Source organism: Gymnogyps californianus, chromosome 10 (genome assembly GCF_018139145.2).
Source record: "Gymnogyps californianus isolate 813 chromosome 10, ASM1813914v2, whole genome shotgun sequence".
Lineage (NCBI taxonomy): Eukaryota > Metazoa > Chordata > Aves > Accipitriformes > Cathartidae > Gymnogyps > Gymnogyps californianus.
The window spans coordinates 427,166-454,904 of NC_059480.1; the positions used below are offsets into that span (position 1 = coordinate 427,166).

Sequence of the window (27,739 nt, forward strand, 5' to 3'; positions counted from 1 at the left end):
TTGAGCTCACTGTTCACTCTGAAACATAATGACAGCAGCACCCTCTGCGCTGCCAGGGGGAAGCTATTGAATGGAGACCTGCAGCATGAGGAGAGACCCGGCGCTGGGTCACTGGGGAGGAGAGGGTGGCTTGTCCCAGCTGGGGCTCCCTTGCCCTGTGGCAGGGGCATAGCGGGGACAAGCAGCGGTTTTCCTGCCTGCGGCGACATCCATGGAGCACACACCGCTCCCGGCTTGCTGACAGCGGCACAGGGGCCTCCGCCAGACCCGAGGGAGCTGCCTGGCAGTGGGGGCTGATTCGGGAGCCGGGCGTCCCCCCACACAGGGCCACCGCAGGAGGCAGCGGGTGCCCGCAGAAGCAACCAGCAGCCCTTTCCGTGGGCCGGTCCTGCCAACTCCCGGCTCCCGGGAACGCCGTGATGCGGGGCACCCATCCAGACCACCGCCTCCTCCATGCGTTCATCCCTTTTCTGGTCCCCGTCGTATCCTGGGGAAGAAGCTGCGTCCTGTGGTCTGTCCCCACGCGCCGGGTAGGGCACACGTGGGTGATACCACTGAAACCTGCCCGTGCATCCCGGCCGGGCTCCGGCAGCCGGCTGGGCGAGGAGAAAAGGAGCGGCCGGGTGGCGAGCGGCGGGCGCCCGTGCAGGCAGGGGGCTGGCAACGGCATCTGCGAAGCTCCTCGGCTCCGGGGTGGGAGCCTGGCCGTGTGGAAACCAAGGTGCAACAGCTCTTCCCCGCTCCCTGCAGCCATCCGGGAGCATCGGAGGCAGCACCGGACTCTGCCGGGAGAGCACGGGCCTGGCACAATGCATGAGGAGATGTGTAAAAAGGCAGGGGGGGACACTTCCAAGCGAGAAGAGCTTCCAGATGTCTGTCCCCAGGGTCCCCAGCCCCCAGCGCAGGCTGGCAAGCTTTAGGAGAGAGGAAAGTCCACGTGGAAGGAGGTGCCGTGGGGGACGGCCAGCAGAGAAGGGAGGTGGTGTTCGTGTCCAACCCGGGCTCATAAAAAGGTGACCCCCAAAGTCCCCCCAAAGTTTGCTAAATAAATACATAAATACAAACATGAAGCCCAGAGCCAGGGCGTGGGGGGTCTCCTAGGATCAGCAGCTCCCCCCAAAAATCCCTTTTTTTGCCGTTTCCACATCAAAACACGGTCTCCTCCCGTCCACCCCGCACTTGTCCCCGTGGCACAGGCACCGTCTGTCCCCAAGCCCGTCCCACGCCTCGCGGCTCCCAGGGCCGGCAGCGAAGGCTGTCTTTGCATCTGCTTAAAACCCATCCCAGAATCGCTAGCCAAAGGCATGGCAGAGACCATCTCCTCTAGCCTAAGAAAATAAATAACTTCTCCCACGTGCAAGGGTTGGGGGACAGAAAGCCAGTGCAGCAAAACATCGAGTGTCCTTCAAGAGGATTAAAAATAAATAAGTGAAGCTTGGCGTTTTCTCGGGAGCACGTTCATTTGCAGCAGGGGCGGGGGGGGGGGGTTATTTAAATAAAGGGAAAAAAAAAACCTCAGTCCTAGCACCGCTCCGGCGAACGCGCTCCCCGCGCGTCGGCCTGCCTTCGCCCACCGCTTCCATCCCAGCTGGAGAAGACGCTTGTGGTGGTTGGGAAGGAGCCTCCAAGACCTTCCCAGGACAAATCATCCCTGCCGGGCTTGGGGGGGGGGTGTTTTCTCTCCCCGCCACGGAGCGGGGATTTGGGGATCCCCCCGCAGCGGGTGGGTGTCTGGGACGCCGGGTGCCTCTGGGCTGCGGCTCCTTGCACGCTGCTTAATCTCGAGTTCGGTTTCTCCTCTTCAGGAAAAAGAAGCTGCTCTTCTGCGGCGGGCCCAGCAGCATCGGCACTTGGCTTTTATGTGTAATTTTGACCTAAGAAGAAGGGAAAAATCCAGCTCAGTAAGGGGCTCCTGGGCTCTGAGCCCTCCCTGGGCACCCCCCAGCCCGGGGACCCCAGGGAGCAAGCCGAGCAAGCACGGGAGCAGCTCAGCACCCAGCATCAGGGCGAGGAGCTGCTGCCGCCTCCCAGCCGGCTCGATAAATGCTTTGCTGCACGGGAGCAACAGCTCCGGAATCACATCCAGGCAGCGCTGGGACGGGCAGAGGATTTCTCCTCCAGGCAAGCTGCCTGCCGGGTGGTGGGGGACCTCGCTGCAGCCCCCTCAGGAAGGGATGCTGCTGCGCCCACCCGCCCAACAAGGGACGAGCGTGCCCCTGTCCCCACGGCTCCCGCGATGGCTTGCCATGAGTCCGGGGCCGGCACGGGCGCAGAGAGCAGTCACAAGTGGCCGGGCTCTGTGGCCACGCACCAGCAAGCGCAGGAGCCTCCTGCCAACTCCAGAGGCTTTGCTGCGCTGCACGGGGAGCCGAGGCTGCCTGCCGTGCTGCCAGCCCCTGCCTACCCCGGCTGCCCGCGGCAGAGCCGCCCCTTCCCCGGGGACTCACGGTGCAGGATGGCTGCATCCAGGGCTCCCCGTCCACCTGCATGGGCAGCAGCTTGGACGTCCTGCAAGGCACAAAGAGAGGGAACGCAGGGTGACACAGGCGTCACAGGAACAGGGTGACGCGGGCGCCAGCTTTCGCCGGCGGGCGGGCACTCAGCCGGCACGGGGACAAATACCTGATGGTGACGGATGAACACTGGGCCAGTCTCTTCCCAGCGCTCTTCAGCCCCGTGTAGATCTGCCCCATCTCCATCGCGCCCTCCAGCCCCACCACCTCCAGGAGGTGGTCGCTGAGGTCTGCAAGAGAGAGGGATCTGAGTCGGTCCCCCCGTCCCTGGGGATCCCCTGCCTTCTGCCATCATCCGAAACATCAGGGCCAGCACACCGGGGCTGCTGGCTGCCCCGGAGGGCAGCGGGGCTGGTGGCACTGTGGGGATGTGTCCTGATGTCCCCTGTGCCCCAAAACCACCCAGCTGGGCATTTGCAGCATCGGGCAATGCTGCTCTCCAAAATCCCTGGAGCAAAAATACTCCTGGTCTGAAACAGCACCCGGTCCTGCATGGCTGCAGGGTGGCAGCCCGGATCCCCACCAGCCCTTCGACCGCTTATTTGCGGTGTTGTATGAAATGGCAGCAGACACCCCCCCTCCCCTGGGTGCCCTGGGGGGCACTGCAGCCCCCCGGGAGCCGGGATGCATGGCAGAGTCCTCACCGGGAGGGATCTTGCTCAAATCCCAGGGCATCGCTCCTTTTCCCAGCTCCTCCTGCTCTTCCGGGCCGCCAGCAAAGGCAGCCCACACCGCAGCAACTCCATCTCTCACTCCCTTCAGGGTTCTCTTTCACCCCGGGTGGAAACCCCCCCAGGAGAAGCCCCCCGAGCCCCACCACATCCTCCTGCCCACCCGCAAGTGGGGATGTGCCCAGGGGACCGACCCCGCTGCCTCCCGCCACCCTTTGGAACCGGCCTTTGCTCTGTCCTGCTCCCTGCTGCCCGTTCCCATGGGCTCGCCCGGCGAGGGACAGCCGGGGACAGCCGGTGACACCGCGGCTGTTTCCCACTGCAGCCCTGGGCTGCGGGAGGTGGCGGGTGGAAAATATGGGCACTTCGCCTATTTTGCTGGCTGCTTTCTAACCCACCGCTCTCTGCTGGGGAACCCTGCCAGCCCTTTGGGCTGCCTGCACCCTGCCCGTGCCCGCAGGGACGGCTCCGGTGGCGACGGCAACGGGTGTGAGGTGCCGGCCAGGGCACCGCATGGGTACCGAGCTCTTCCCGAAATCCCCCAGCCAGGCTGGCAGCGCTGCGGCGGAGCCTGGGAAGACGCTTACAAAAGCCGTCGGTGCCAGCTCTGCAGCTCCGCTTCCGACTCCTCCTCTGCAGCAGCAGCGGGCACCCGGCCCTGCAGCGGCTGCCTGCCAGCCCCACGGGGTGCCGGGGGCTGCCCAGCCTCACGCCCGCAGGGGATGGGTCCCATCCGGGCACCCCCCCCCCCCCCCGCCCCCTGAGCTGTGACCCCCGGAGGGTGGGGGGAGAGGTGGATGGCAGGGCACGAGAGCCACGTCCTCTCTGGCCGCCATGGCATGGCATAACCAGCCCTGCGAAACGCAGTGCTGGGCCAGACCCAGGCGGGCAGAGCCACCCTCCTTCGCCAGCTTGGACACATCGTTCTTGGGGTCACCCCGGCACCCCAAAAGACAGCGAGCCGATAGCAACCCCTCCAGCACCGTTGCTCCAGCGCCACATGCGCTGAGCCGCAGCCGGAACCGGCGGCTGCCCACCTCCCCCGTGCTAACCCCGCGCACCCCCCAAACCCCGATCGCCGCCGGGCCCCGCCGCTCACCCTGCACGCAGAACTTGAGCTCCTTGGCGTCGGTGACCACCGTGGCGTGCAGCTTCTCCGGCGCTTTCTTGCCCAGCCGGTTGTAACCGCGTTGCTTCTTGGTCTCGCCCCAGAGGTTGGAGCCGCCGTACATGCTGGGGATGTTGAGGACGGCGATGCCCTCCAGGGACGCGTTGCTCAGGTCTAGCAGGGTCCCGTCGCACTGCCGGGCACACGGGCAGCGTCAGGCCGCGGGGTCGAGGCGGGGAGCTGGTGCCCGGCGCCTGCGGAGCCCAGCCTCCTCTCCCTGCCTGCCCGCCGAAGGAGCGGGGCTCCCCGAGCGTGGGGACGGTCCCCAGAGCAAACCTGCCCCGAGGGCACGGGCAGCCCCGGGGCGGCTGGGGCTGGAGGTGCAAACGAATACCCCCCGGCTTTGCTTTTCTAGGGCTGACAACCGCCACCTCCCCTTCCTTGTGCTGCTTTCCCCTCTAGTTTGATCTGAATTTTACTACCTGTCTGAGATGGGAGTTTCGAGAAGCAAATTCCTCTGAGACCACAGAAAACCTCGGCCGGGCTTGGTGCTGCGACCCAAGATAGGATACAATACCGCCTTGGCCCCGGAGCGACCTCCATCCAAGCATCTCCAGCAGACGCTTCCCCACCTCCCCTTGTTCAAATTGACCCCAAAGAATCAGAAAGTTTGGCTGCCCAAAAACTAACTCAAACCAGACTGCCTTCAAGTGCAATTTGGAAACTAGAAATGAGGCTGGAAGGCAATGATAGGAAAGGTGTCAGAGGAAAAAACGGCAGGGTTTGGAGAGAAAACCGCAAGCCAGCACACAGAACTGGTATCCCCGGCTTCGGGGTCGTACAGCCGGACTGCCCCAGCTGAAAATTCCCTGTCAAAGGTAAAATGTCTGTTCCCTGCGGCTTTCCCACAGGACTGGAAGCAGCAGCCATGGAAATGCATTTCTGAACTTCAGGTCTTGTCACTCTCACACTACCCAGACGGCGCTGGATCCCCTTTCTAGATACCTCTGGAGGAAGCGGCCGCTTTCCCATTCAACTGTATTTTCTCTAGAGCATTTGTATTTTCCTTTACGCATCTGCTCTCTACCTGCCACGCTACACTTCAGCAAACACCAGCACATTTTTTTCCTTGCCTTTTGGGGTTGCGACGGCATTTCTGCCCTCTCTTGCTTTGCCGAGAGGAATGTGAATGGGCTGATGAACCCCCGCTGCTGCTTTGACTCCGGTTGTTTTCCTCTAGCAAAGAGCGAAGGTCTCGAGCTTATTTTTAATACGCTGTCGGTAAGCGCTGAGCACGCCGGCCGCATGTATGTGGAGCTGGGCGTGCACACGAGCAAACGTCTCTGTATGTTCAGATCTGCTCTGCCTCCCCTGATGCTCCGCGATCTTATTTTTAGCCTCGCGTTCTGTCTCTCCAAGGCTTGTAAAGGATGTAAATCCTTTCGTTCTCAATACATCTTAATGATATCATGATTTGTAGGAACAGAAAAGACCCTAACGCTCCGAGCGGCGGATACCGAGCGAGAGGGCTCCGATTCCTCACGGGATGGACAACATATCCCACGCCCGGCCGAGCCGAGCGTCGCCCCCGACCGCAGGCATCTTTCCTGCCTGCCTGCGAGGCGGCGGGTACCGACCCGGCCGCGGTGGGATGGGAGCGAGTCGGCTGGCCGGGGCTGCCCGGGCTGCGGGATTTCAGGGGATGCCGTGGGAGCCCGTTCCTGCCCCGGGAGCGTGCGGGACGGGCAGGACCACGGCTGCCCACGCCTGCCCACGCCCACGCGTGCGGGGAGCGATTTCTCCCTGCGTAGCCCTCCCCTGTTAGCGTGCCAGCGAGCTACAATGGGCTCTTTGAGCAGGGGCAGCTGACGGCGCGCTGGCAGCGATGCTGGAAGTAGAAATTTGCAGCTGGGGAAAAAGCAAATTCATTTCCAGGAGCTGCAGGGGAACGAGTGCCAATTTCCAAAACAAAACCGCCATTTCTCTGCAAGGCTGACAGTTGCCTGGGAGCGGGAGGGAGGACAGGCTGCCGCTTTCAACTTCAAATACTGCGGGATTAACGCTTTCCTGCCGGCGCGGCGCAGCCGGTGCCGACGCACGCTTGGCGGGCAGCGCGCGGGGCACCTCGAGAGGAGCCGGGGGGCACCTCGCACCCATCTCCGGCAGCGTCGAACCCCACAGCCACGGGCTTTATCCGCCCCGGGATGCTGGCGCGTGGCCGGTGAAGGGGGTGAGATGGCCGTGCCCCTGCTCCTGCCCCTTCCCACCAGCGGCCGAGGGCACAGCTACCCGCTTCGGGCTTTGGGAAGGGCTGAAACTCCCCGCGTAGAAACAGGCTTCAAAGTCCCTCTGCCCACGGCCGCATGCAGCTCCCCGGGCTCTGCCTGCTCTCTGCCTGCTCTCTGCCTGCTCTCTGCCCGCCGCCAGCGACCCTGCGCCCACCGCCTGGTCAGACCCACACCAGCCCTTTGTAGCAAGCGAGGTTTTTTTTTTTCCCCTCCGCCCTTAAGCCTAAGTTATAAAAGGGTGGTTTATCCAGAGATAAGGAGAGGCGGAAGTTTACAGCAAAGCCCGGCCCAAACCCCCCCAGCGCGAGCGGAGAAATGACAGCGCTCTTAGCAACCGCGGGCCCTCCTCCCCGCTCTAATTAAAGGCTGTTTCCATGTCATCCAACGAAGGCCGGGAGCAGACGCGGAGTTTACAGAGGGAATATTCCAGGCACGCTCTCAAATACAGCTGGAAGGGGGGGGGGGGGGAAATACAGGGCTATTCTTCTGCTTGCAGCTGGCCGGCTTTGCGGCAAGCGCCGCGCCGTGGAAGAGCGGGTCCTGCCAGCCACCGCATCCTCCTGCCACCGTAAGGGGTCAAAGCTGTCGCGGCACCCTCTCCCCGAACAGCCAAAAGCCCTGCCTGAGGGACCCATGGGCGACCCTTCCCAAAAAGCCTTTGTGCCGCGGCGGAAGCCGGGGACCATCCCGGGAAACCCACCTCCACCTCGACATAGTCGTGGAGCTTCTTGCAGGTGGCCGCAAAGGTCTCCGACGTCCCGAATTCGAAGTACCACAGCTTGTTCTTCATCCTGGGGTACAGAGAGGCATCAGCATCCCGCTCGGGAGCAGCACCTCGCCCCAACCCAGCCGGCGGCAGCGGGATGGGCTGCCAGAACCTTTCTGGAGCTGTTGCGATGGAGACATGAGCCATCGGTGGGGACACGAGCCATCGCGGGGAGGGACCGCCAGCGTCATGGCCCCAGGGAGTTGTGCTGTGGGACAGGGGGGTGGCTCAGGCGGACCTGGCTCTGACACCCTGCGGAGGGGAAGGATGTGGGTGCTGGGTGGTCCTTCAGCACGGGGCGAGGTGCCTCCACCGGCTCTCGGCAGAGCTGAGTGTGGGCTGTCGTCTCTCGACGGGGCTGCCGGCGACGAGGTACCCCACGGAGGGGATGTCCCCCACCTCAGCACCCTGCCTCGCACCCTCCCAGCACCCTGCTAGGCAGCCCCTGACCATTGCTCATCCCCTGCATCAATCGCTGCACCAGGCTTTGAGGGGGAGCTGTAAGCCGAGGGGAGCCGAATTTCGGAGCAGAGCCAGACGCTTTGGTCCATTCGGGGTTTTTCTAGCAGGTATTTCTGAACGTGGGGACAGGGGTCGCAAGCCACGGCTCCTGCTGCCGACGTGCCATTTCCATGCACGCCGAGCACAGCGGGAGCGAGCTGCGACCTGCTGCCTGCCCTGCCCTCGCTGCCCGGCCTCCTCCTGCCGGTCCTGGAATTCGGTGCCAATTATAAAGCATGAATGAACATAATTGGGTGCGCGGCCAAGTTCGAGCAGCCTACCGCGCTGCGTGGGGCCCGAAGGAGCACCCTGGACCCACGCCGTGCCCGGCCCCTGCCCCTCGGCCATGCCCGCCGCGTCCCCTGCCCGTTCCCTAAGTTTGGTCGAACACCGCGCCGCCTCCTCCGGGCTGCTGCCGGTCCCATGGGGAGAGGGGCAAGAGGAGCCCCACGGGAGGGGAGCAGGCTCCGGCACGTCCCCTCGGCACGGTGCACAGCAGCGGCGGGGCGTCCCCCCATACCCAGCTTTCGGGGGGACCACGGGCAGCCCTTACCTGCTGTTGAATTTCTCGGGGTGCTTTTCTCGCATGACGTGGAAGCGGTGGGCGATGGAGGCGTCCTGCGGCGAGAGGAAGCGCAGAGACGTCAGCGGCGCAGCAGGGAGATAGAAACCCGGCTCTGTGCCCCGTGGGCACGCGCCAGGATCCGGGGCCCAGCTCTTCGCCCTCGCCGCCGGCCCCCGCGGCACAGGGGCACAGCGCGGGGGGCCGTGCCGAGGCGATGGAGGCACCCTCGGTCAGGCTGCTCGCAAAGCGTGGAACGGGCTTGTTAAGCGAGACATAATTATCGTGCACTTGGCCTCCTTCCCTCATCGCAGGGGCTCTGCATGGAGGTGATGCTGAGGGAGGGAGGAAGGGCTACCGGCGGGGCAGTGGGACTCAGGGGTCACCCCAGGACCCTGCACCCTGACAGCTCCCCTGGCAGGGTGACAGCTCCCCTGGCAGGGTGACAGCTCTCCTGAAACTCCTTGCAACCTCTCCTATGCAGGGTGGGGGGGTGTTTAAGCCCGACTCGGAAGCTGTCACCAAATGCCACCTGCAGTGACACCCCCAGGCATTAGCGGGAGCTGATGTGAAACTCGAAGCATCCCGCAGCGCTGCCGGGTGGGTGACCCACGCCGTGGTGGTACCGCTCGGGCACCCATGGCCCAGGACAAAAACGCTGCAAGCCCCCAGGAAGAGAAGTGCTTTCCACTTTGCCGTTCCCCTAAAGCCCTGCTGCTCCCAGGATTGACGCCCGGCGCTGGGGAAAGCCCCCCTGGCATGGGGCTGCCATCCTCCCCGGGCTCCCTAACCCTGCCTGGGTTAGAAAAACATGGGGGAACGCAGGTCCGAGCACCAAAGTGGGGCTTTGCCGATGGGTGCCGTCTCGGCAAAAGCTTCAGGGGGGGTGTCCAGCAGATCTCAACCTGTCCCCGAGACCCCAGACTTCCCTGAACCTCATTTAAGCTCCTCGCACGCTTGCTCTTCCAACATTCCCAGCTGGGAAGAGAGAGATTCCATGCCTGTTTACGTATTTAAGTGCTGCCATTACCAATGACAATAAAACCAGAACAACAACGCTGGGAGATGGAGGGAAGTTGGGAATGTGAGCAAGGAAGAACAGGGAGGGGGAGTCCCCGGCTTGGGAGACTCAAGCTCAAATGTAGAGTTTCACCAAACACTTAGAAAGGCTTTTATGGTCTCTGAGGAACGTCACCAGGAACCAGCCCCTGCTCCTGGGAATTAACTCGGGGATGGCTCGGAAGAGGGCTAAGGATGAGTCTAGGAGGAGACAGTGAACCTGTCGAGCTGGATCGCTCCAGCGACTTCATGGCAGCCGAGGCATTTCCCACCGGCTGAGTGGGAAATGCCCCTGGGAATGCTTTGATCCGGGTGGGTTTGAGGCTGCGGCTGCGCTGGGGACCCAGGTGACAGCTCCCCTGCTCCACCGGCCTCTGGAGCTCTTCCCTCCGCTTTGCCATGGCCGAGCAGCTCCGGTGGGCACGGTACGGCGCTGGTCTGGGCACCGATTACTAGCCCTGCGCTGTGCTGCTCTCTCCAGCTAAAACGCGTGTGCGCTGTGCTCTGGGCTGCCCTCAGGATCCATCCCTGCCCCGCGGTACTCACCACCCCGATGGAGAAGTAGTTGTTGATGATGGTGGACGGGACAGGGTCACCATTGGCCTCTCTGTCACTGGGAATGACGTCCATCTGCCAGCGATCCAGCATCACCTCCGTGCTGTGCTCGATGTCTTTCAGGACCTTCATCAGGTTGCCTCCTTCATAGCCTGTAAGGGAAAGAAGGTCGGCGTCGGAGGAGGATGAAGGAGGACGAAGGGGAGTGCAGCCGTGTCACGTGGGGCCGGAGGTAGTTGGGTGCCGAGCACGCAGGGCAGCCTGGGGCTGCTGCTACGGCACCGGCAAGATACCCGGCTCGTCCTTGCAGCGGTGGCAGAGATTTCAGCTAACGGCATGGCTCTCCCAGATGAAAAAGGTTGTTGGGCAGGACCCAGCTGACGGGGGTTTAGAAAGCAGCGGCTGCTTTTTTTCGGAAGGGGTTTAGAGGCACCCGTCAGGAGGCACCAGGGCTGAGATGCAGCCCCGAGCCTCGTCCCAAGAGCCCAGGAGCCCTCCCTCCCCCAGGACGGCACCCACCCAGCTGCACCAGAGGGTCCCCGCGGGCCGGCCACCCCCCGGGCGATGCTCGCCCGGCCTCACCTCCTCCCCAGCGCAGGCACCGGGCCAGGTCATTGCCCGTTCCCAGGGGCAGGACGGCTACCGGCGGGTGCTTCACCAAGTTCGCCTTGTCTGCAATTCAAGGGGAAAGAGAGGTTTGGGGCTGAAAGGGCTTCATTCCCTGCTCCTCGCCGTGTCCCTCCTCGGCCGGCAGCTCGGGGGCAATGCGGTTGGCAGGACCCCCATCCCGCTCTCACCGGGGGAATATCGGGAACCCGCGGCAGATCGTCGAGGACGGACAATGCTCTGTGGGAGCACGGCTGCTCCTCGCTCACCTATGCAGTCCAGGATCCAGCCCACTGTGCCGTCCCCTCCGCAGGCCAGGACGCGGAAATCCGGCGTGTCCCGAAAAAAGCTCAGCCTGGAGAAAGCCAGGAGAGACAAGGGGTGACGTGGGGGAGCAGGGGCCGGCGGGAGGGGGCAGAGGATCGGCCGCAGCATCTCCGTACCCTGGCGCGGGCCCGCCGCGGTCCAGGTTGTACACTTGGCGTGGGTTGAGCAGGTAGTGAAATTTCCGGAGGACCCTAGGGAAAGAGAGGAGTGAGGGATGCCGCGGAGGCGAGCCTCCCTCCGGGAGAGGTGCCGGAGCAGCCTGAGGGACCGGCAGCTGCCGACCCTGGGGGGATGCTCTCCCCAGGCAGGACCCCACCTACCGCTCCCCTTGCCTTCCTCCGCTCTTGGGGTTCACAAGCACCAGGAGGGGGTGCGTCCCGGGCCGGGGGCTGATCTGGAGGGCAGAAAGCACGGCTGCGAACGCCCGGCCACTGCGGGGCTTGGCGCGCACCGGCGGCAGAGCTCGCTGGCAGCCCGGCGTGGGAACCTACCTGCAGTCCTTGCCCATCCACCGTGGTGGAGTTGAACTTGAAGCCCTGGTTGTCCTCGGGGCTGGTGCTGGCAGGAGAGTCGCTCTCCGATCTCCGGCAGTGGGACTGCCTGTCCTTTGGGGAACAGAGGCGCAGATGCGCACGCCGCCCCGAGAAGGCGGCGCCGGCAGCCGGGGGAGGCAGGTCGGCCGCGGCGATGGCCTGCCGGGTCCCGGCAGCACGGAGCGGGGCGCTTACCAGGACGACGGGGCAGATGTAGGAAGGCAGCAAGATGTGGTCCCGCAGCGGGCCCCCGTCGCACTCCGGCTTCACGTGGGAGGCACATTTGTTGTGGAGCTGGAGAGGGTGGGAGGAAGGGATGTCGGGCAGGGGACACGAGGCCATTTGTGAGCCTCTCCTCCCTCGGGGCCGGCCGGTCGGGGTGCGCTGCAGGGTGCAGCCCGGGGTGTGCACCCTGGGCCCCCCCCCCACCCGTGTACTCACGGTGACTTGGCACCAGACGCAGTGCAGGCCGGTGATGCCCTGGTAGCACTTGATGCTCTTGTGGCATCTGTCACACTTGACGGGGGAATTGCCCTCGATCCACGTGTGCTGCATCACCTGCAAGGCACGGGGCGGGCACTGCGGGCGCAGCACCCACCGACCCGCCGGCGTCTCCTCTCCGCTAAGGGCTGCCGTTGTGATTTCGGAGGGTGGCTTGTCGCGCAGGGATGCTGACTGATCCAAACCAGCCCCTCGCGTGGCCGCCTTCCCTCCCTGCTGCTTCGTGCAACAGATCGGGGACACCCGTCCCCCACCTGGAGCTGTGGCGAACCTCGGGGCCAGGGGTCCTGCAGGTCCCCGGGGGCTGGGGACGGGGCCCACCCTGCCGGGCTCTGGATGCTGGAAAAGCCTGTGAGCTGCTGCCCAGGACCCGAGGGGCAAATCCCAGGGGAAAAAGCTATGGGGGACCAGGGCAGGAGACGGAGGGGCCAGCTGCTGCCAGCGGTGCTGCCTCCGGGAGGGCTCCACGGGAGACCCACCGGCTTAGAAACGCGCCGGCCGCCTACTCACGCTCGTGTTTCTCTTGGATTTCACGTAGGTGCTGATGCAGGAGGCGATATCTTTGGACACGCACCTCTCGTGGACGGTGTACTTGCAGACTGGCGGGACAGAAGAAAGTGGTGAGTATCACCCCCCGGCACGGGCGCTGCCCGCTCCCCGCTCACCCTGCAGCACCCACAGGGCTCAGCACTGATGGGGACCAGTCCCCCCTCCCTGGGGTACTGGGATGGGGCAGGAGCTGCTGGCCTGGGTGCATGGGGGGCCGCGGGGGGCCGGGACTCACAGGAGCAGCAGAGGCCCTGCTTGCGGACCCCCAGCAGCATGGTGCGGCAGAAGTTGCAGTAGGCAGGTTTCTTGAAGTGCTTCAGCCTCCAGGCGTGCTGCCCGTCGTCCTTCACGTTCTGCAGGGCAGGAGAGCGGAGGGCGAGGGGGGTCACTCCCCCGCCGGGGCTCCCAGCCCGCCACTTTTATCAGCTTTTCACCCCATAAAAGCCCCCAGCGCGTCTGTGGGCGTTCGCTCCCAGCAGAACCATGGGCTCCCCCCTGCTCCCCTTCTCCTTGCTGTTCCCCTGAGCATCCCTGCTGCTGCCTCCCCTCCTCCCCGGGCATGTCCGGCTCCTGGCACTCCTGGCACCGAGCTCCAGCTCCCCACGGCCCCTCGGCACAGCCCGGCTGCGGGGATGCTCTGCTGGTGGCCGAGGGGAAGGTGACTCCACATCTGGGGCCAGGCCACCACCACCACGGGGTGACAAAAGCAAGCCTCTCACATCTGGGTCCAAGCACGAGCGCTTTGCAGGAGCCACTTAAAATTCCCTGTTTTCTTGAATCTTCCTCCCAGAAAGCCTGGCCCCCCCCCCCCCCGCCTCTCCGTGGGAAGCAAACACCAGAACGGGCACCGGGGAGCAAAAACCCGGATTTTCCCTGCAAACTATTACTCTATGGCCAGGGATGCACCTTGATGAAATGAAGCCCAAAAGGATGAAAAAACAGCACAGGGAAATAAGGGGGGGGTCCCAAAGCACCCCACCTCTGCTCTTTGAAGCTCACCCCGGGAGACGAGCTGGCATTTTAGGCGCTCTTCTTATTTTTTGATTAAATATTCATCGAACCGGAGTGCGCTACAATAGCGAGGAGCGAGGCCAGCCTCCCGGGGCACGGCAGCTGGCAACCACCGCAGCTCAAAACTGAGCTTGTGAAGATTTGGGGGGGCGAAGGGCGATCAGCAGAGGCAGGGCGGGGGGGTCTGCAGGGGCTGGGGAGCTGGGGCCTGGTGCGGAGCTGTGCGGTGCCGGACGGGTGGGTGCGCGGCCGGTTGCCGGGGGTAGGGTGCCCTCCCGTGGTCCCTGCATGCCCTCCATTGCCACCCTTCTCTCCCGCTGCCGCCAGCCCCGGGGCTTTCCTCCCGGAGCGGGCAGGGTGGCTGGATGAGGCCGAAGCAGGTCCCCGCACGGGCACTCACCGTCTCCATCCCCAGGAGGACCAGCAAGGGGATGGTGGTCATGCCGCCCCGGATCCACTCCTCCAGCGTCACGGTCCCGTCATGGTTGTAGTCGATCTCCTCCATCATCGCCTTCAAGATCTGGAGGAGGGAGGAGACACGGTGATGCCATCCGTGACCCCCGGCTGCCGGTTCCAGCCGAGAGCCCCTGTGGTCCCCCCAGCTGCCCCAGCCCCGGCACTCACCGGCTTCAGCTCGGTGGAGTCCCACTCCAGGTACTCGGCCACGTGCACCATCTGGTTGATGATACGATCCAGCTCCTGAGCACAGAAAGACGACGGCACCCAGCACTTAGGGACGGCTTTGGGCACGAGCCGGTGTGTCCAGCCTCAAGCCCCCAAACTGGGGACGTATCAGGTCTACGTCCCGATACGCTCAAGGCTGCCCCAGCCCCCCGCCCGCACAGGGGGCCAGCGACACCCCACTTCTCGGTGGGTGCTGGGTGCTGCTTTCTCCTCTGAAAATCTGCCAGAAAATCTGCAGTGGGTTTTCCCTCGGAAAAACCGCTCTGATAAAACAGATCTTTATTTGCAACGGGTTTCAAGGGAGATACCCAAAGGACAAAGAGAAAACATCCCGGGGGGGGGGGGGGGTGCACGATTTTTCCTTTTCTGAAACACCGTGACCTGATGTAGAGCTACGATTACTGGTGGGTGGATTTTCTGGAGCTGCTGCTGGATACTGCAGAGCTGGTGCGCATCCCCCAGCCCCGCAGTCCGGCCTCCCAGCAAATGCTGCTGCCTTCCTCCTCCCTCCCCATATCCCCATTTAGCTCGGAGCGCCTCGCCGGGGGAGCGGGCACCCCGATAAGGCCCTGCGTGTCTCCGACCCCCTGAGCGGCCCCGGCTTTCTCTCCCGAGGGAAAGCTTACCGAGCTGTCCAGGAGGCCGTTTCCATCAGTATCGTAGAGGCGAAACATAACTGGGGGGAGAAGAGAAGCTGGCTGCCGGTTAGAGCCCAGGCCCGGGGTGCCGGGGCTGCCGGATGGCAGCAGCACCGCGCCGGCTCAGCCCGGGTGAGGTGTGACCCGAGCCCATACCGGGCTGCACGGTACCGGAGCGAAGCCGCGGCCCCCCCAGCTGCCCCTCTGCCAGACGTGGGTGCCGGCAGGCAGGAGCAGAGGGGGGAATGCCGAGCGGGTTTCCCAAGCGGTTTTAACATTTCAGCATTACAAAGTGAGCAGGAGCGCCCAGCCCCGCACCCCTCCTCAGATGAACCCCCCAGGCGATGTCTCCAGCCACCGGTGTGTCCCCCCCCGCTCCACGCGACGTGACCGGCAGCCCATGGCCCCAGGGTCCCACTTACACTCCAGCTTGTCCTCTGCCCGTCCCCTCTCCAGCAGGGACAGGTAGCAGACGATGTCCTTCAGGTGGACTACCTGGGCCAGGGGGCCGGGGGGCAGCGGGGGGGCGGCTTTCAGGGAGCTGTGGCTCTTCCGCAGGCTGAAGGGTAACCTCTTCTCCGTGCTCCTCATGCCTGCAGGCAGGGAGGCGGGGATGAAGGCCATGCACAGGGGGGCAAGGAGCCCTCCCCAGTCGGGATACGGGGCTGGCAGCACAGGAATTCGGCGTGGGGCAGGCAAGGCGCGGAGGATGCGGGACTGGGTGCCATCGCAGGAGCAGGGCTGGGCACACGAAGGGGACACGGGGCTGGGTGCCATCGCAGGCACTGCCAGTCAGTCCCTGGGGCGCAGACCCTCACACCTCCAGCACTGCAGGCGTGGGTGGGATGAGCAGCAGGAGCCATGGGGACGTGCCCTGCCGGGGACAAGCACCCAGCCAGAAGGAGCAAGAAGCTTGGCTGGCGGTGGCGTGGCTTGCCGGGGTACCAGGACAGCCCACGCTCGCGGCTGCCCGCGCCGACGGCAGCCTTCGGCAGATGGCTGCTCCTGGCAGAGGGGCCCTTCCCAGCGCTCCCCTCATCGGTGGCTGGCAGGAGCTGGGCTGGAGGCAGCCGTGACTCACCGCTCCGATCCCCCCCCTCGCTGGGAGCTGCTGCCACGTAATTAAGACATTGACCGGCGGGGGCTCCGCGGGATGGGATCGGCGGCTTAAGTTTGCAAAGTAAAGGTGTCAAAACGCCAGGAACCCGCTGAGTTTGGAAGGTCACCGTCACTGCGCAGGGGACCTAACCAGCTGCGCCGCTGGGGCAAGGTGCGGCTCCGCGGCTTGGGAAACCGGGGAGGGCTTGCCACTGCCCATGTCCGCCGTGGAGCCCCAGCCAAGCTCACCTGGCGACTGAGGGCTGAGCAGGGACCCGGAGGAGATCTTCGAAGAGCCCGAGGAGTTGTGAGCGGAAGGGGTGCCGGTGGTGGACTTCTGGGAGGACGACCTGGACCAGCTAGGGGAGGCATTGGCGATCGATGCCGGGGTGAGGGACGCCGGCTGCGGCTCAGCCGTGTTGCTGTGGCAGCTCTTGGGCTCAGGAGTGTGTCGTCCCAGGGCACTTAAGAGCGTTTTCCCATTGATCCCTGCAAAGCAGACAGATACCCATGGGCAGCGTGACACCAGGGTGCCTGCACCCAGCAAGCCCCTTCCTCCAGGAACCCCACACGGGTGCCGATCGTTCGCCCTGGATCCTCTTTGCTAACCCAAAAGCCGGCTGGCATCCCGGCCCCAGGGCTCTCCAAGGGGCACCACGGGCGGCCCCTCACCCTCCTGCTTGGCCCAGCGGCTCCCAGTAGCACTCCCGTCCCTGGGTGCCGGCCACCACGGTGCTTGGGACCAGGCGGGGAGGACGTGGTCCCCCGTCACCGGCCAGAGCTGCTCCCAAGCCCCGACACAGCAGCCAAGCACCCGGGGAGGGTTCTCCCTGTTCTTTTGCAGTTTATAGTCCTTTCAGCAGATGTCTCCGCACGCTGCGAATCCACCCCGGCAGGGGCCGGGGGAGGCAGAAGCTGGGTGCCCGGCACACATCCCCTGCTCCCGGTGCAGCCACACGCTCGGTGGCCGCCCGCACCGGTACCTGTGACAGTGGCGCAGGCCACCTCGGTCTGGATAGAGATGCCGGCATTGAGTGACTTAGGCTCTGAATGTGCCAAGGAAAGGGAGGAATCAGTGCAACGATGTCCCGTGTGTCCCCAGGCTGGGGAAAGCCCTCTCCTCCCCAGAGCAGTGCAGGGTCCCCTGGGAGCCCATCCGTCGGATGGGACAGAGCTGGGCTCTGTGCTGGCCCCGATGCCACCCACTGCGGGTGCCACCCCACAACCTTCATCCTCGTGGGGCGGCGTGGGAGTGAGCCCGAGGTGCCGCCGTGCCACGGTGTGCCCGGCTGGGTGGCAGAGGCAGGGTTGGCTCACCGAGGGTGTTGAGCTGCGAGACGCCGGGGCTCTGGCGCTGGGTGTCGGGGGAGGCTTGGCATATCTTACGCTTGAAGGAGGTGAAGAGGTGTTGGCAAAGCTCCTCGGGCACGTCCGCCTCCAGGTAGGTCTTCATGAAGAGGCGAAAGCCCTCATAGTCGATGGGCTGGGGAGGGGACAGAGGAGGCTGCTGGAGGTGCCCCGGTAAAACCATGACGGTGCAGAGCTGCTGCTGGTGGGGGGGGGGGGTCCGTGCCCTGGGCCCCCCTCACCAGGCACATCAGCTGCAGAGCCCTCCCCAAAACCACCGGCTTCCCAGATCCCAGCAGCGGGACCTAAAGGGACCCAGAGGTACCAGGGCCAGAAATCCCCAGTGCCGGCTGGCTGCCGGGGGCCAGCACGGCTGAGCCAGGCCAGCGGCGTTCGGAGCAGGGATGGGAGCTGCGGCAGCCAGGGTCGGAGCTGGGGGAAGGGCAGAGCTGCGGTGGGATGGCACTTGCCGGTGGTGGGGCAGCAGCCGGCTCGCCTGCCCGGGGGTCTGCAGACCCCTGCATGGTGGGCAGCTTCACTGGAGGGGCAGGAGGCTCCGACGGAGCCGGGTGCTCAGCTTTTGGCAAACAATTGAGGAACTAAATACAGACCTTCTGGCACAACCAAAGGAGGCCGGGGGCGTTGGAGGCAGAGGGGTGTAACGAGCTGTGCTCTGAAAGCCTCCCGCTCCCCCGGGCAGGGCACGGAGCAGCGGGACCCTCCAGCCCACCCCCAGCCCCTGGGGGCTATCGTCCTTCCGAGGTCTCCTCGCCTCCTCCTTCCCCACTGGGCATCCCCATCGCCTTCCCGATGGCTTTTTTTGGCCCCAGCTGGAGCGAGGCTCCTGTAGTGCCCTTGAATAGCTGGGTAGTTTCGCTGCCCCTCCTCGCTCCATTCAGCCCACTGATTTTTTGCGTTTTGCCTCGTTTCTAGTGATTATGGCCCCTGTGAAAGGCTCTGTCCTGCTGGCACACTAATAGGGCTCTCTGAAAGCACCGCTTGGAAAAAAATAACACCAGCCTTCCCCAGGTGAGAGGGAGAAGGCACAGGGCCTTCCCCTGTCCCCACGCTGGCAACAGCAACGTCATTTGTTTTTGGAGGAAGAGAGAGTAAATCCCTCCCCGGCTTCTGCCTGGCAAGGAAATGCCCCAAAACTCTCTCAGCAAGGCAGCCTGCAGCCAGCACAGGACGGCAGCGCAGCCGCCGGGTCCCGGCAGCATCGGTGGGATGGGGTGGGATGGCCGCGCAGCAAGCCTGGTCCCCGGGATGGCCAGGGGCTGGGAAAGATGCTCCCCATCTTGTGGGAGCATCTTCCCCAGTCCCGGGAGCACGGGCTGCGGGGAGAGGCCGGGGGCGGACAGAGAGATCTGCTTTCTCCCAGTTGCTTTTAGCTGCGGGAGCTGGGCTGGGGGAGCCGGCGAGGGGTCGGGAGCTGCCAGCAGCACGGGGGGAGGCTGGAGGGGACAGAGCCATACCTGTTCGGGGTTGTACCTCGAGAGGACGCCGTCCCCGTGGAACTCCTCCAGGACATCCTTGAGCTTCTTGGTGGAGTCTGGGGAGACAAAAGCGTCGCACTGAGCACGGCACCGGCGAGCCCCCTTCGCCATTAGACCACCAGCAGGATGGTGGAGACTGAGTTTATCTGCTGGATATACAATTTCTGGTTCCTTCCGTGCCTGGAAAGGGGCCACCCGTGCCCTGCTTTTCCCTCTCCCTTTGGAGTGCAGGGTATATACGTAAAGCTTGCCGGCAGGGATGGGTCCTCTTCCTCCTACTTCTATGAAAATAAACGCAGACCCAGAGCGAAGCCGCGGTGTTGGGCAAGGAAAGCCCGGGCTGCTCCGGGGGCGATGCCGAGCACAAAGCCTGGCCATCCCTGCCCCGGCCCCTCCGCACGGGCTTTGGGTGGCTGTCCCCAGCGCTGAGAGCTGGTGCCTGCTGGCAGCCCGAGCCATTCCCGGAGCCTGCCCTGGGCTACCCATCGGCATCTCCAGGAGGTGCCAGGAGGGAGAAATAGAACGGTATTGCTCCGTGCAAACTTTCACGCCAACAGTAAATGGCCCGTGAGTTCGCCTGGCTGGGTGTCCTCAGGGCTGGAGGGACATCGGTCCTTCCAAAATTGAGAAATAAGGGTAAAACAGAAAAAAAGATCAAGGAGAGGGAACCTTAAGCCCTAACCTTCAGACACACATCTCCAGGCATGTCCATTTAAAAGGCTCTCAGACACGCCAGCCCCGTTCATTACTGTGAAATCCTCTCTCCAAGCGGGAGGCTGTGCTGGCTCCTGCTCCCCCCAGCCCTCCGCTGCGGATGGAGCTCGGCGCTGGACCACGACTGTCCGGGATGCCTGGGGCAGGTCTGGGGGTCGCAGAGCACGACGAGGGGCCAGTGTGTGCTCGAGGAGGGGGCTCCTGGCCCCAGGGCTGGGGAGGACCTGTGGGAGGACCCCAAGCCCTGCTCCCCGGTCCGGTGCCAGGCCATCCTCCCGGGGATGGAGGCAGCTGCCCGCGCTGCAGCCTTGCTCGCCACATTTTGATTAACGAAACGAAGACGCCGTACGTGTTCTGAGCTCAGCGTTACAGATGGCGTTTTACGGTCTGTGACTCAAGAAAGCAGAGCCCTTTCTCCGGAGAGGCAGGACGAGATGCAGACAGCGATGCTGTGCACACACCTCTGCCCGCAGCCCTGCCTGTCCCTGCCTGGGATGTCTGGCAGGCAGGCAGGGGGCTGGGGGCAGCTTGCACTGGGCTGTTTGGATTGGGACACTGTGCCTCCCCATGCTGTCAGCCCTGACCCGGTTCACCTCGCCCCTACGATGCGCAGCAGCCTCGAGGACAGCCCCGGGGGGGCTCATGGGGTCCCCTTTGCCTCCCAGTCCTCTCCCGCACAGCCGCAGGAGCTTGCTCACCCTGGGGGCTGTGCCGCCCCTGCAAAGCGATGCCACGGAGATTTTATACCCCTTCTCCCTTCGTCCCACGGTCCTGGCTGGGCTTTCCTGCCCATCCTGCCCTGCTCTCAGCACCTCCCCGGGCTGCGCCACTTCTCCATCGCCTGCCGCAACGAGCCCGCCTGCACGCCGGCTCTGCGGCAGGCAGGACCTCAAGGACCTGGTTTCGGACCCCTGGGTTTTGCCCGGGCTCCCTCCCCAGCTGCTCGCAGTGCCAGGACCCCACGGCACCGCCGCCAACCTCCTCTCCTCGGCAGGAGCTGCAGGAGAAGGTCGCTCTGCAAAAGCGCTAAGTAAAATTACCGCAGAGGGTTGGCAACCCGAGGCGAGCCGTGGAGCAGCTCCGCGTGTTTAGGAAAAGCCAGTCTGCTTTCCTCGTTGGCATTTCGCTTCGCTAACGAACGTGGGAGCTGGCCGCCTTCGGAGGGACGGAGCCGTGCTCACGTGCGCGTCCCCCAAAGCAGGGGGGCTTGTGCTCAGCTAAATCCTCCCGGGCGCGCAGGCACGGGGACTCCTCCGCCGTGGCCCACCAGCCGGTGCTGGGGGTCAGGGACCTTCCCAGCCTCCCCATCCAAAATCTAAGAAGTCATCTGGTTCTCCAGGAGGACACCAAGGACACCAGTCCGGCACAGATCAACGGGACTTGTAAAACCCCTCTCCCTGTCCCAGGGGGGGATGCGCGGGGGGCGGAGGGTACTCACAGTCTGTGTACTGCTGGAGCTGGGCAAACTCGGTGGGGCTGAGCGAGATCCACCCGCCATCGCTCATCTTCGGGTGGCGGGCCCCAAAAGGGGGGCCACGAGCCACTGCGCTCGCCGTGTCGGGCTCAGTGCCGCAGGTCCCGGCCGGCCGCTCGGTCACATCGGCACTGCCAGGGGCAGGGGGGGGGTCTCTCAGCCGGCTGGCATCATCCCGTTGAGCCCGTGGGCAGCGAACCCCAGAGCTTCAGAGCACCCAGTCAGCACCTTCCTCCCTAGAGCGGGGATAGAAAGAGAGGAGGGGGTCAGCGGTGCCCTGCCCGTGGCAGGCAGAGGCTGGCTCCTGCCCGCACAGGCTGGCTCCTGCCTGCACAGGCTGCCTTGCCACGGCTCCCCGCCCCGGGGAGAGTCGCCTGCGGCAGTGGTGGTCAGCAGGGCTGGCGCAGGGGTTGCGTGAGCTTGGAAACGGGGTGCAGGGGTGCTTTCCCAGCTGGGGAGGGCCCCCCGCCGCAGATGTGGGGGACCCCTGCTCCAGGTGCCCCGCGGGAACGGAGAGGGGAGTGCTTCGGCCGCAGTGGGGGGCTGGCAGAAAGCGGGGCGAGCGCAAGGAGGAACGCAGAGCACCTTGTCGCGCGAGCGTCCCCGGGGCTCGGCGTCCCCAGGGGAGCCCCTCTGCCAGGACCCGGTGCGGTGCCACCCGCAACGGCCGCAGCTCTCAGAGGCTGGAGGATGCGGCTTGACAGAGGCAAGGCAAACGCCGCGGGCAGGGAAAGGAACCTGTCGCCTTATGTTACCCCCAGCATTTTCCAGGGGAACCCAGCGTGATAGGAGCAGAAGGAAGGACACAATTAATTAGAGAAGACGCGGTGCTCGGAGGCAGGGGATCCGAACGAGTGGAAACTCCCAGCTCACGCCTCCATCTCCGAAGCTGGTGGTGATCTTTAGCTGGCTCCGCCGCCAAGAGTCATTGTAAATGAAAATCTATGTTCAAAACCGGGTGAGAGGGAACCTGCTTGGGCTGGAAAAACCTGCACCGCAGAGGAAGCGTCAGAGGGCCTCCCTCCAGCCCATCCATTTGCAGAAATTCAAAATTTATTAGCATTTTCACTTAACCAAATCAGTCGTGGGGGAAAGGGCAGCCGGCCTTCGAGGCGGCTGTTCTTCAAGGAGCGGATTACAGCAATTTGATCTCGATTTTAGGGCTGTCTCCCTGCTAAGCGTTGGCTCCCGGTTTCCGCCAGCCTGAGCTGACGGACTGGAGAAAGCGGAGCACGGGCGAGCTGGGAAGGGCCACGCTACTTGGGGCGATGCTCGGGGAGCACCCGCGGCTGGCTGGGCTGCCCACGGCGCCTTTTCAGTCATGGGAAAAGGCATTTGATTTAGGCGAGCGAGTCATTTTGGGGAGCTGCCGGGTCCCACTTGCCACACCAACCCCAGCCGGTGTCCCTAGGGACGGTTGCACACGGAGTGCACCGGGAGCGGGCACTTAACCCCTCATCCTCAGGATTTCCCCCTGCAGCCGGTCCCTGGGATAGACCTTCTCCTTCACCGCAGCCACACAGGGCAGCCCCAGCGTCGGCAAGGAGATGTGACCACCTTCACGAGGCTTTTGGGACGCGATCAGGGGAGCATTGCTGCTCGGTCCCCAGCAAAACCAATTTACTTCACTAGTGTTATTTTGGCTTTAACTCCAGCCGCTGCAAGTACTCCAGGGCGAGACACGGCCCAAGGGCCAAGGCCTGTGTTGGCGGAGGAGGGAGTGCTGCAAACCCCTCCTCGGGGCTACGGGGGAGGACGGTGACCCCTGAGCAAGCAGCACAGGGCCAAGCACCCGCCCGGATGGCTGCCGAGGGGTTTTCCAGCCGTGGGGAGCGACTGCTCATCTGGAGAGAAGCCCACCAAAGCCCGGGCACACATTTGAGTTAAGCAACACGGCTGTGCTTAGTCCTGCTCAGCCCTTTTCCTCCCAAGAGCAGCCGGGAGCTGCAGCTCGGAGCACACCCTGCTTCACTGCCGGGAGCTGCTCCAGGGATTTGCCTCGTGGCAAATTTTCCTGGGTATAAAGCCGTGCCCTGCCGGGGATGCCGCTGCCCAAGGATGCTCTCCAAGAGCTGGGCTGATGCCGCTGCCCAGAAAAGCTCCTGCTCCTCTCCCTCGCAGCTCTCCCTTTCCTCTCCCAGCAGGAGACAGCCCCGGGGGACACAGCTGCTGGGGCTCTTGTCCTCGGCAATCCCGTCCCATGGTCTGGGGCTTCTCGGCTGCAGCGCAACGTGGCTCCGAGGCTGCCGGGAGCGTGGTGGGGGCTGAGCTGGCAGGGGTTTGGGGACCCCTCCCAGAGATGCTTCTGCCCGGGACAGTGGGGGGACAGTTGCCCCAGGGCTGGGGGGGGGGGGACGACACACAACGCCACATGCCAGCGCTGCTCTGCTCTTGGGGTGCTCACGTGGGGACAACACACAACCCTGAGGGAAACGTCACCTCCCCACCCTCGCCGGGGCCCTGCCGGCCCCGTGGCAACTCGCCTCCAGCCTGCGGCCGTCCCAGCTCATCCCGGCAGCTCTTTGTCCCCGTGCCACCAACTGGGGACAGGGTGGACACAATGGTTTTAGGGCTAGAAAAAAAACGACCCAACGTCTTCACACACCGGCATCGGTTTTCTGGGGATCTTCATCTCAGGGAAAGAACAAGCAGGAATATGGTGCTTGCACCTTTCCAGGATGAAGGGCTTGTCCCGAGGTATCTCTGAGGCCGGTCCAGAAGAACTCAGTCTGTAAGAAACCCTCCAGGAGTGCACACAGGCTTTCTGTTTTCTGGCAAATGAGCTGTTTGGTTTGACCAGAACCTATTTTTTATCCTAAATTTATACAAGGAGAGGCTGAGAGAGCAGAGCTAACTCAGCCCGCAGAAGAAAAGGCGAAGGCGAAGGGGGGGACCTGGCTGGCTCCAGCTGCCCAAAGGAGTTCAGGTGCACCAAGCCCTCCCGCGATGGACGGCAGCAAAAACATCCCTTGCTTCTTTTAACGGCGGGTTACGAGGCGGCACGAAGCGACAGAAGGAAAGCAAAGCGGAGCTAATTGGGCCATCCCAAGGGGCTTTCCCCCAGCAATTGTTGGAATAACAAATGCCACTTCTGGCACGTCAGCCTTGGATTTCAGGAAGGGCAGGAAAAAGCCTCCTTAGGAATCCAGCTGCTGCTCATTTGGCTGCCCTCTGAATTGTCAGCGGCAAATTATGTTCTATTAAATCAAATTTGCCTCCCTCTAAAAATAGCTCCCCTACTAGTGTTACAAATAACACCGGATTACCCTGCCTGAAAGCGCTTACCGGGACGCGGCCCCTCTCCCCCTCCTCGCTCCGTGCCCGCCAGCCGCGCGCGTGGGCTTTGCCGTTCTGCCGGCACCGGCGGCGCGGCGTGACTCAGAGCGGCTGAAGTGGCCGGGGGAGGATGGAGAGTGGGGAGCCGGGAGGGCTCCGAGCACCTCCCAAACCCTCCCCGGGGGATTAGCTGGTGCCGGAGCCCTCGGGAAGCCCCCGCACGGAGCATCCTGCCAGCCCCGGGGCCGGGCGAGGGAGCTGAGGGCTAGGCGAGGGGTGATGAAGGAGGCGCCGTGGGGAGCATCGCTGGGTGCGGGGAGAGGCGCAGCTCGGTGGGAGCCAGGGCCCGGCCATGTAGGGCCTGAAACGCTCACGTCAACAAGGGAGATGCCAGGCTGAAGCTGGCGATGGGCCAGTCCCCGCCAGCGAGCGGGGCCCGGGCAGGCGGTGGCAGGGCCAAGCCATGGGCAGCAGGCACGTCTCCATATCCACAAGAAAGGGCTACCCACGGGCACCCCCAGTGTCCGGAGCTGGGGGGGGCTCCCGGGAGCAGCGATGGGAGGGCAGAGGAGCTGTTTTTCCAACCTGCCCATGAGCCTTCCCACCAGACCCTGGCCGCCCGGCGCTGCCGAGGACGGAGGACCCAGCTCCCGGCACGCAGCGCAGTGCCACGGGGCTTGCCGTGGGTTTGGGAGGGCTTGTTTCACTGGCACGCGCCTTGCCCTCTCCATGACTGGAGCTAGCAGTGGAGACCTAATTCTGCCCGAGCTGGGGCAGAGCAACCGCAGGTGGTGGGACGGCAGCCTCCGGGTGCCGGCAGAAGAGCAGCCGCTCTCGCAGAGCCTCCAGCCTTCGACCGGCTCCGCAGGGGCGTGCGGATGGGGCTGCAAGCGCATGCCCTGCCCGCAGGAGATTTCTGCTTCCGATGCCCTTCGGGAAGGAAAAACATCGGCTCCTCGAGCTTCAGGAGACGGCGCGAGGAAGGAAAGCTCCTGCTGTGCATATGCACGCTTGCACGTGCGGAGGCTGTAGCTCTCCGACAACAGCGGGGTACGGCACGGCCCGAAGCCGGGCTCTTCCCTGCATCCCTGGCTGGGCCCGCTGAAAGCCACAGTCACTCGCAACATCTTCTTCCAGGGCAGAAGCACAGTGGGTCCCTGCAGGAATGGCATTTTCCAGCCCGCCCGCCCCATCTTTTGGAAAGATCAGCCTATTTTTATGTTGGACTGGGGAGAGGCCCCTGAGGCGGTGGGTGGAGTGTAAATCCCTCCTGTCCCACTGCAGCAAACAAACCCCAACCAAGTCACGCTCAAACTATTTTCTGCAATGACAGGAGAACGCTCTTTTCTGCATTTTGCCAGCCTGAAAGGACACTCGGGATCTGCTTTTTCCATTCTCCCTGCCTGTTGCTCTCTACACATTCCCCCAGCCCTTTGCCCACCCACGCAGAGCCAGGCATGCTGTCCGGGTACCTTGCACCAACTTTGCTTTGGGTGCCGAGCACCGGAGCAATGAAACGCGCTGGCAGGGGTGCCAGGAGCACCCGGGCAGGCAGCTGCCCATGAGCCTGCGCCTACTGACCCCGAGAACCTCTCGTAGGAGGAGGGATGCTCCTTCCCACCTGGAGTAGCTGCTTTTTGGGGCGTTGTGCCGGCTGCCCGCTCCCCTGCCTTCGGCAGCGGTCCAGCAAACACAGAGGGGGTTGTTGGTGCACACCCCCAAACCCCGCATGCACGCATCTGCCAGGAGCACCTTGCTGGACTTCTGCACCCACTCCCGGCTGCAGGGCACCCTTCCCTGGCAGCTTTTAAGCAAGCGAGCAGCGTTTCACTAAGAGATGCTCCCCTCTCTCTGACCGCTGCGTTCAGAGGACCGGCAAAGCCGGGGAGGAGAGACATCTGCCGCCACCGTGACCGGCTCTCGCTGTGCTCTCTCCTGCACAGCCGGGCGGCGACACGGGAAGAGGAGGGTGGCCGTGGCCGCTCCTCTGGCCCGGGGTCAGGCTGCGGACGTACCGACTCCCAACTGGGAGCTGGGAGAGCTCGGCTCAGCCCAGCCGCGTGGGGACAGCGGGGACCCAGGAGCTCACCCCGGAGCTCACCCCCCTGCCCCGTCAGCCCGCCAGGGCCAGGACAGCTCGGCTCACACCCTAGGGACACCAACAACTTCCCGACTTACTACTGTTGCCTTTTTAGAGAATAATTTTGCTGGCTGAGTTCGGAGCAGACTGGATCCGAGTTAGGATGCCTTGTGAGCGAGAGCCGTCCCCTCGCCACCTCCCCGGCAGGTCCCAGCCAGAGCAGAGCTTGTCTCGTGGCAAAGCCCCTTCCCACGCCAGACGGGGAGGCAGTGGCTGGCCCCGCAGCCTGGGGGCTGGGATCCTCCCTGGGATCCTTCCCGGGCTCCCAGCTCCATCACCTCGCACTTACAAACCCAGGGCTTCCCACTGCCGGCACAGGGAAGCCCTGGCTCTCTCCCCGTGGGAATCCTGCGGCAGCGAGTCCTGTGGGTTAACTGCACCTTGTGTGGGATAACGCTGCTTTCTGGTAGCTTTGAAATATGTTCTTCTCCCCTTTCATCCCCTGCAACAACGTGAAGAACAAGTTGCAGACAGCCTCTTTCCGCAAGCCAGGCATGCTGAACACCTCCTCGGTCCTCCTGCCCTCCAAAGCAAACGGCTCCAGCAATTTTTACTCTAACGAGAAAGACACTAACGAGCAAGACACTAACGAGCTTTTCCGGCCTGGCAACGCAGGGGAACGGCTGACTCGGGCTGTTTCTCTGCCCATCGAAAGGGTGTGTGGTTTTATGGCAAAGCTGAGAACCAACACACGCTGAGACACCAGTGAAGAGCTCGTAGACTCCCCAGGCTGCGTTAAAGGCTCGGTGGCAGCCATCTTCTCCACCCTGGGGGGGCAAGGGGATGCCTCCCTGTCCTTCCTGACCCTTAAGGCACCTTTTCCCAGGGACAGAGCCCCCCGCCCGGGTACCCGGAGCCCCCGGCTCCCACACCCCAGCGCTGCCCCGCTCCTTGAACCCATGTCCCCCGCTGCCCAAACCGCTTCAAACCCGGCCCAAAGGCCTCGGGTCGGGGTCGGGACCGGCTCGGGGGGCGTCGCGGGCTCCGAGGGCACCGTGCGGGGCGCGGGGGTGGGCGGCGAGGGCCGCCAAGTCGGTCCCGGCCGGGGCAGGAGGTCTCGGCTGGGCGAGCGGCGGTCCCGCGTGGGTTAGGGGGGTTTTCCCACGGCTGGAAAGCGGCGAGCCCACGGCGGATCCCCGGTACCCCCCCCCCCTTTGCCGCAGCCCCGCGTCCCCCCCGTCGCTGTCCCCTTACTTGGCGGCGGCAGCGCGGTGCCATCGGCGGCGGCCAGCGGAGCGGCGGCGGGACCGGCCAGGTCGTACCGGAGGCGGCGGCGGCTCCGGGGCTGCCGGTTGCCGGCCTGGCTGGGCAGCCCGGCAGCT

At 64.2% G+C, this 27,739-nt stretch overlaps 1 protein-coding gene across 2 annotated transcripts; it reads right to left on the reverse strand.

The window, feature by feature from the left end:
* Positions 1-1,133: 1,133 nt before the first annotated feature.
* On the reverse strand, positions 1,134-27,739 carry LOC127019924 (diacylglycerol kinase beta-like). Of its 2 annotated transcripts, XM_050902246.1 has the most exons (26): positions 27,612-27,739; positions 20,966-21,237; positions 18,793-18,869; positions 17,288-17,453; positions 16,954-17,016; positions 16,220-16,459; positions 15,295-15,465; positions 14,861-14,910; positions 14,175-14,249; positions 13,951-14,070; positions 12,775-12,892; positions 12,501-12,589; positions 11,931-12,047; positions 11,685-11,783; positions 11,448-11,561; positions 11,277-11,350; positions 11,073-11,147; positions 10,899-10,984; positions 10,606-10,695; positions 10,015-10,175; positions 8,401-8,465; positions 7,281-7,371; positions 4,284-4,485; positions 2,623-2,743; positions 2,448-2,508; positions 1,134-1,874 (listed from the first exon to the last, which is right to left on the reverse strand). In XM_050902246.1, the coding sequence occupies exons 2-26, from the start codon at positions 21,030-21,032 to the stop codon at positions 1,776-1,778; spliced, it is 2,691 nt and encodes an 896-aa protein (XP_050758203.1). In that variant the 5' UTR covers positions 21,033-21,237; positions 27,612-27,739; the 3' UTR covers positions 1,134-1,775. The 2 variants fall into 2 exon arrangements, with proteins under 2 accessions (XP_050758203.1, XP_050758204.1); XM_050902247.1 differs by lacking the exon at positions 16,954-17,016.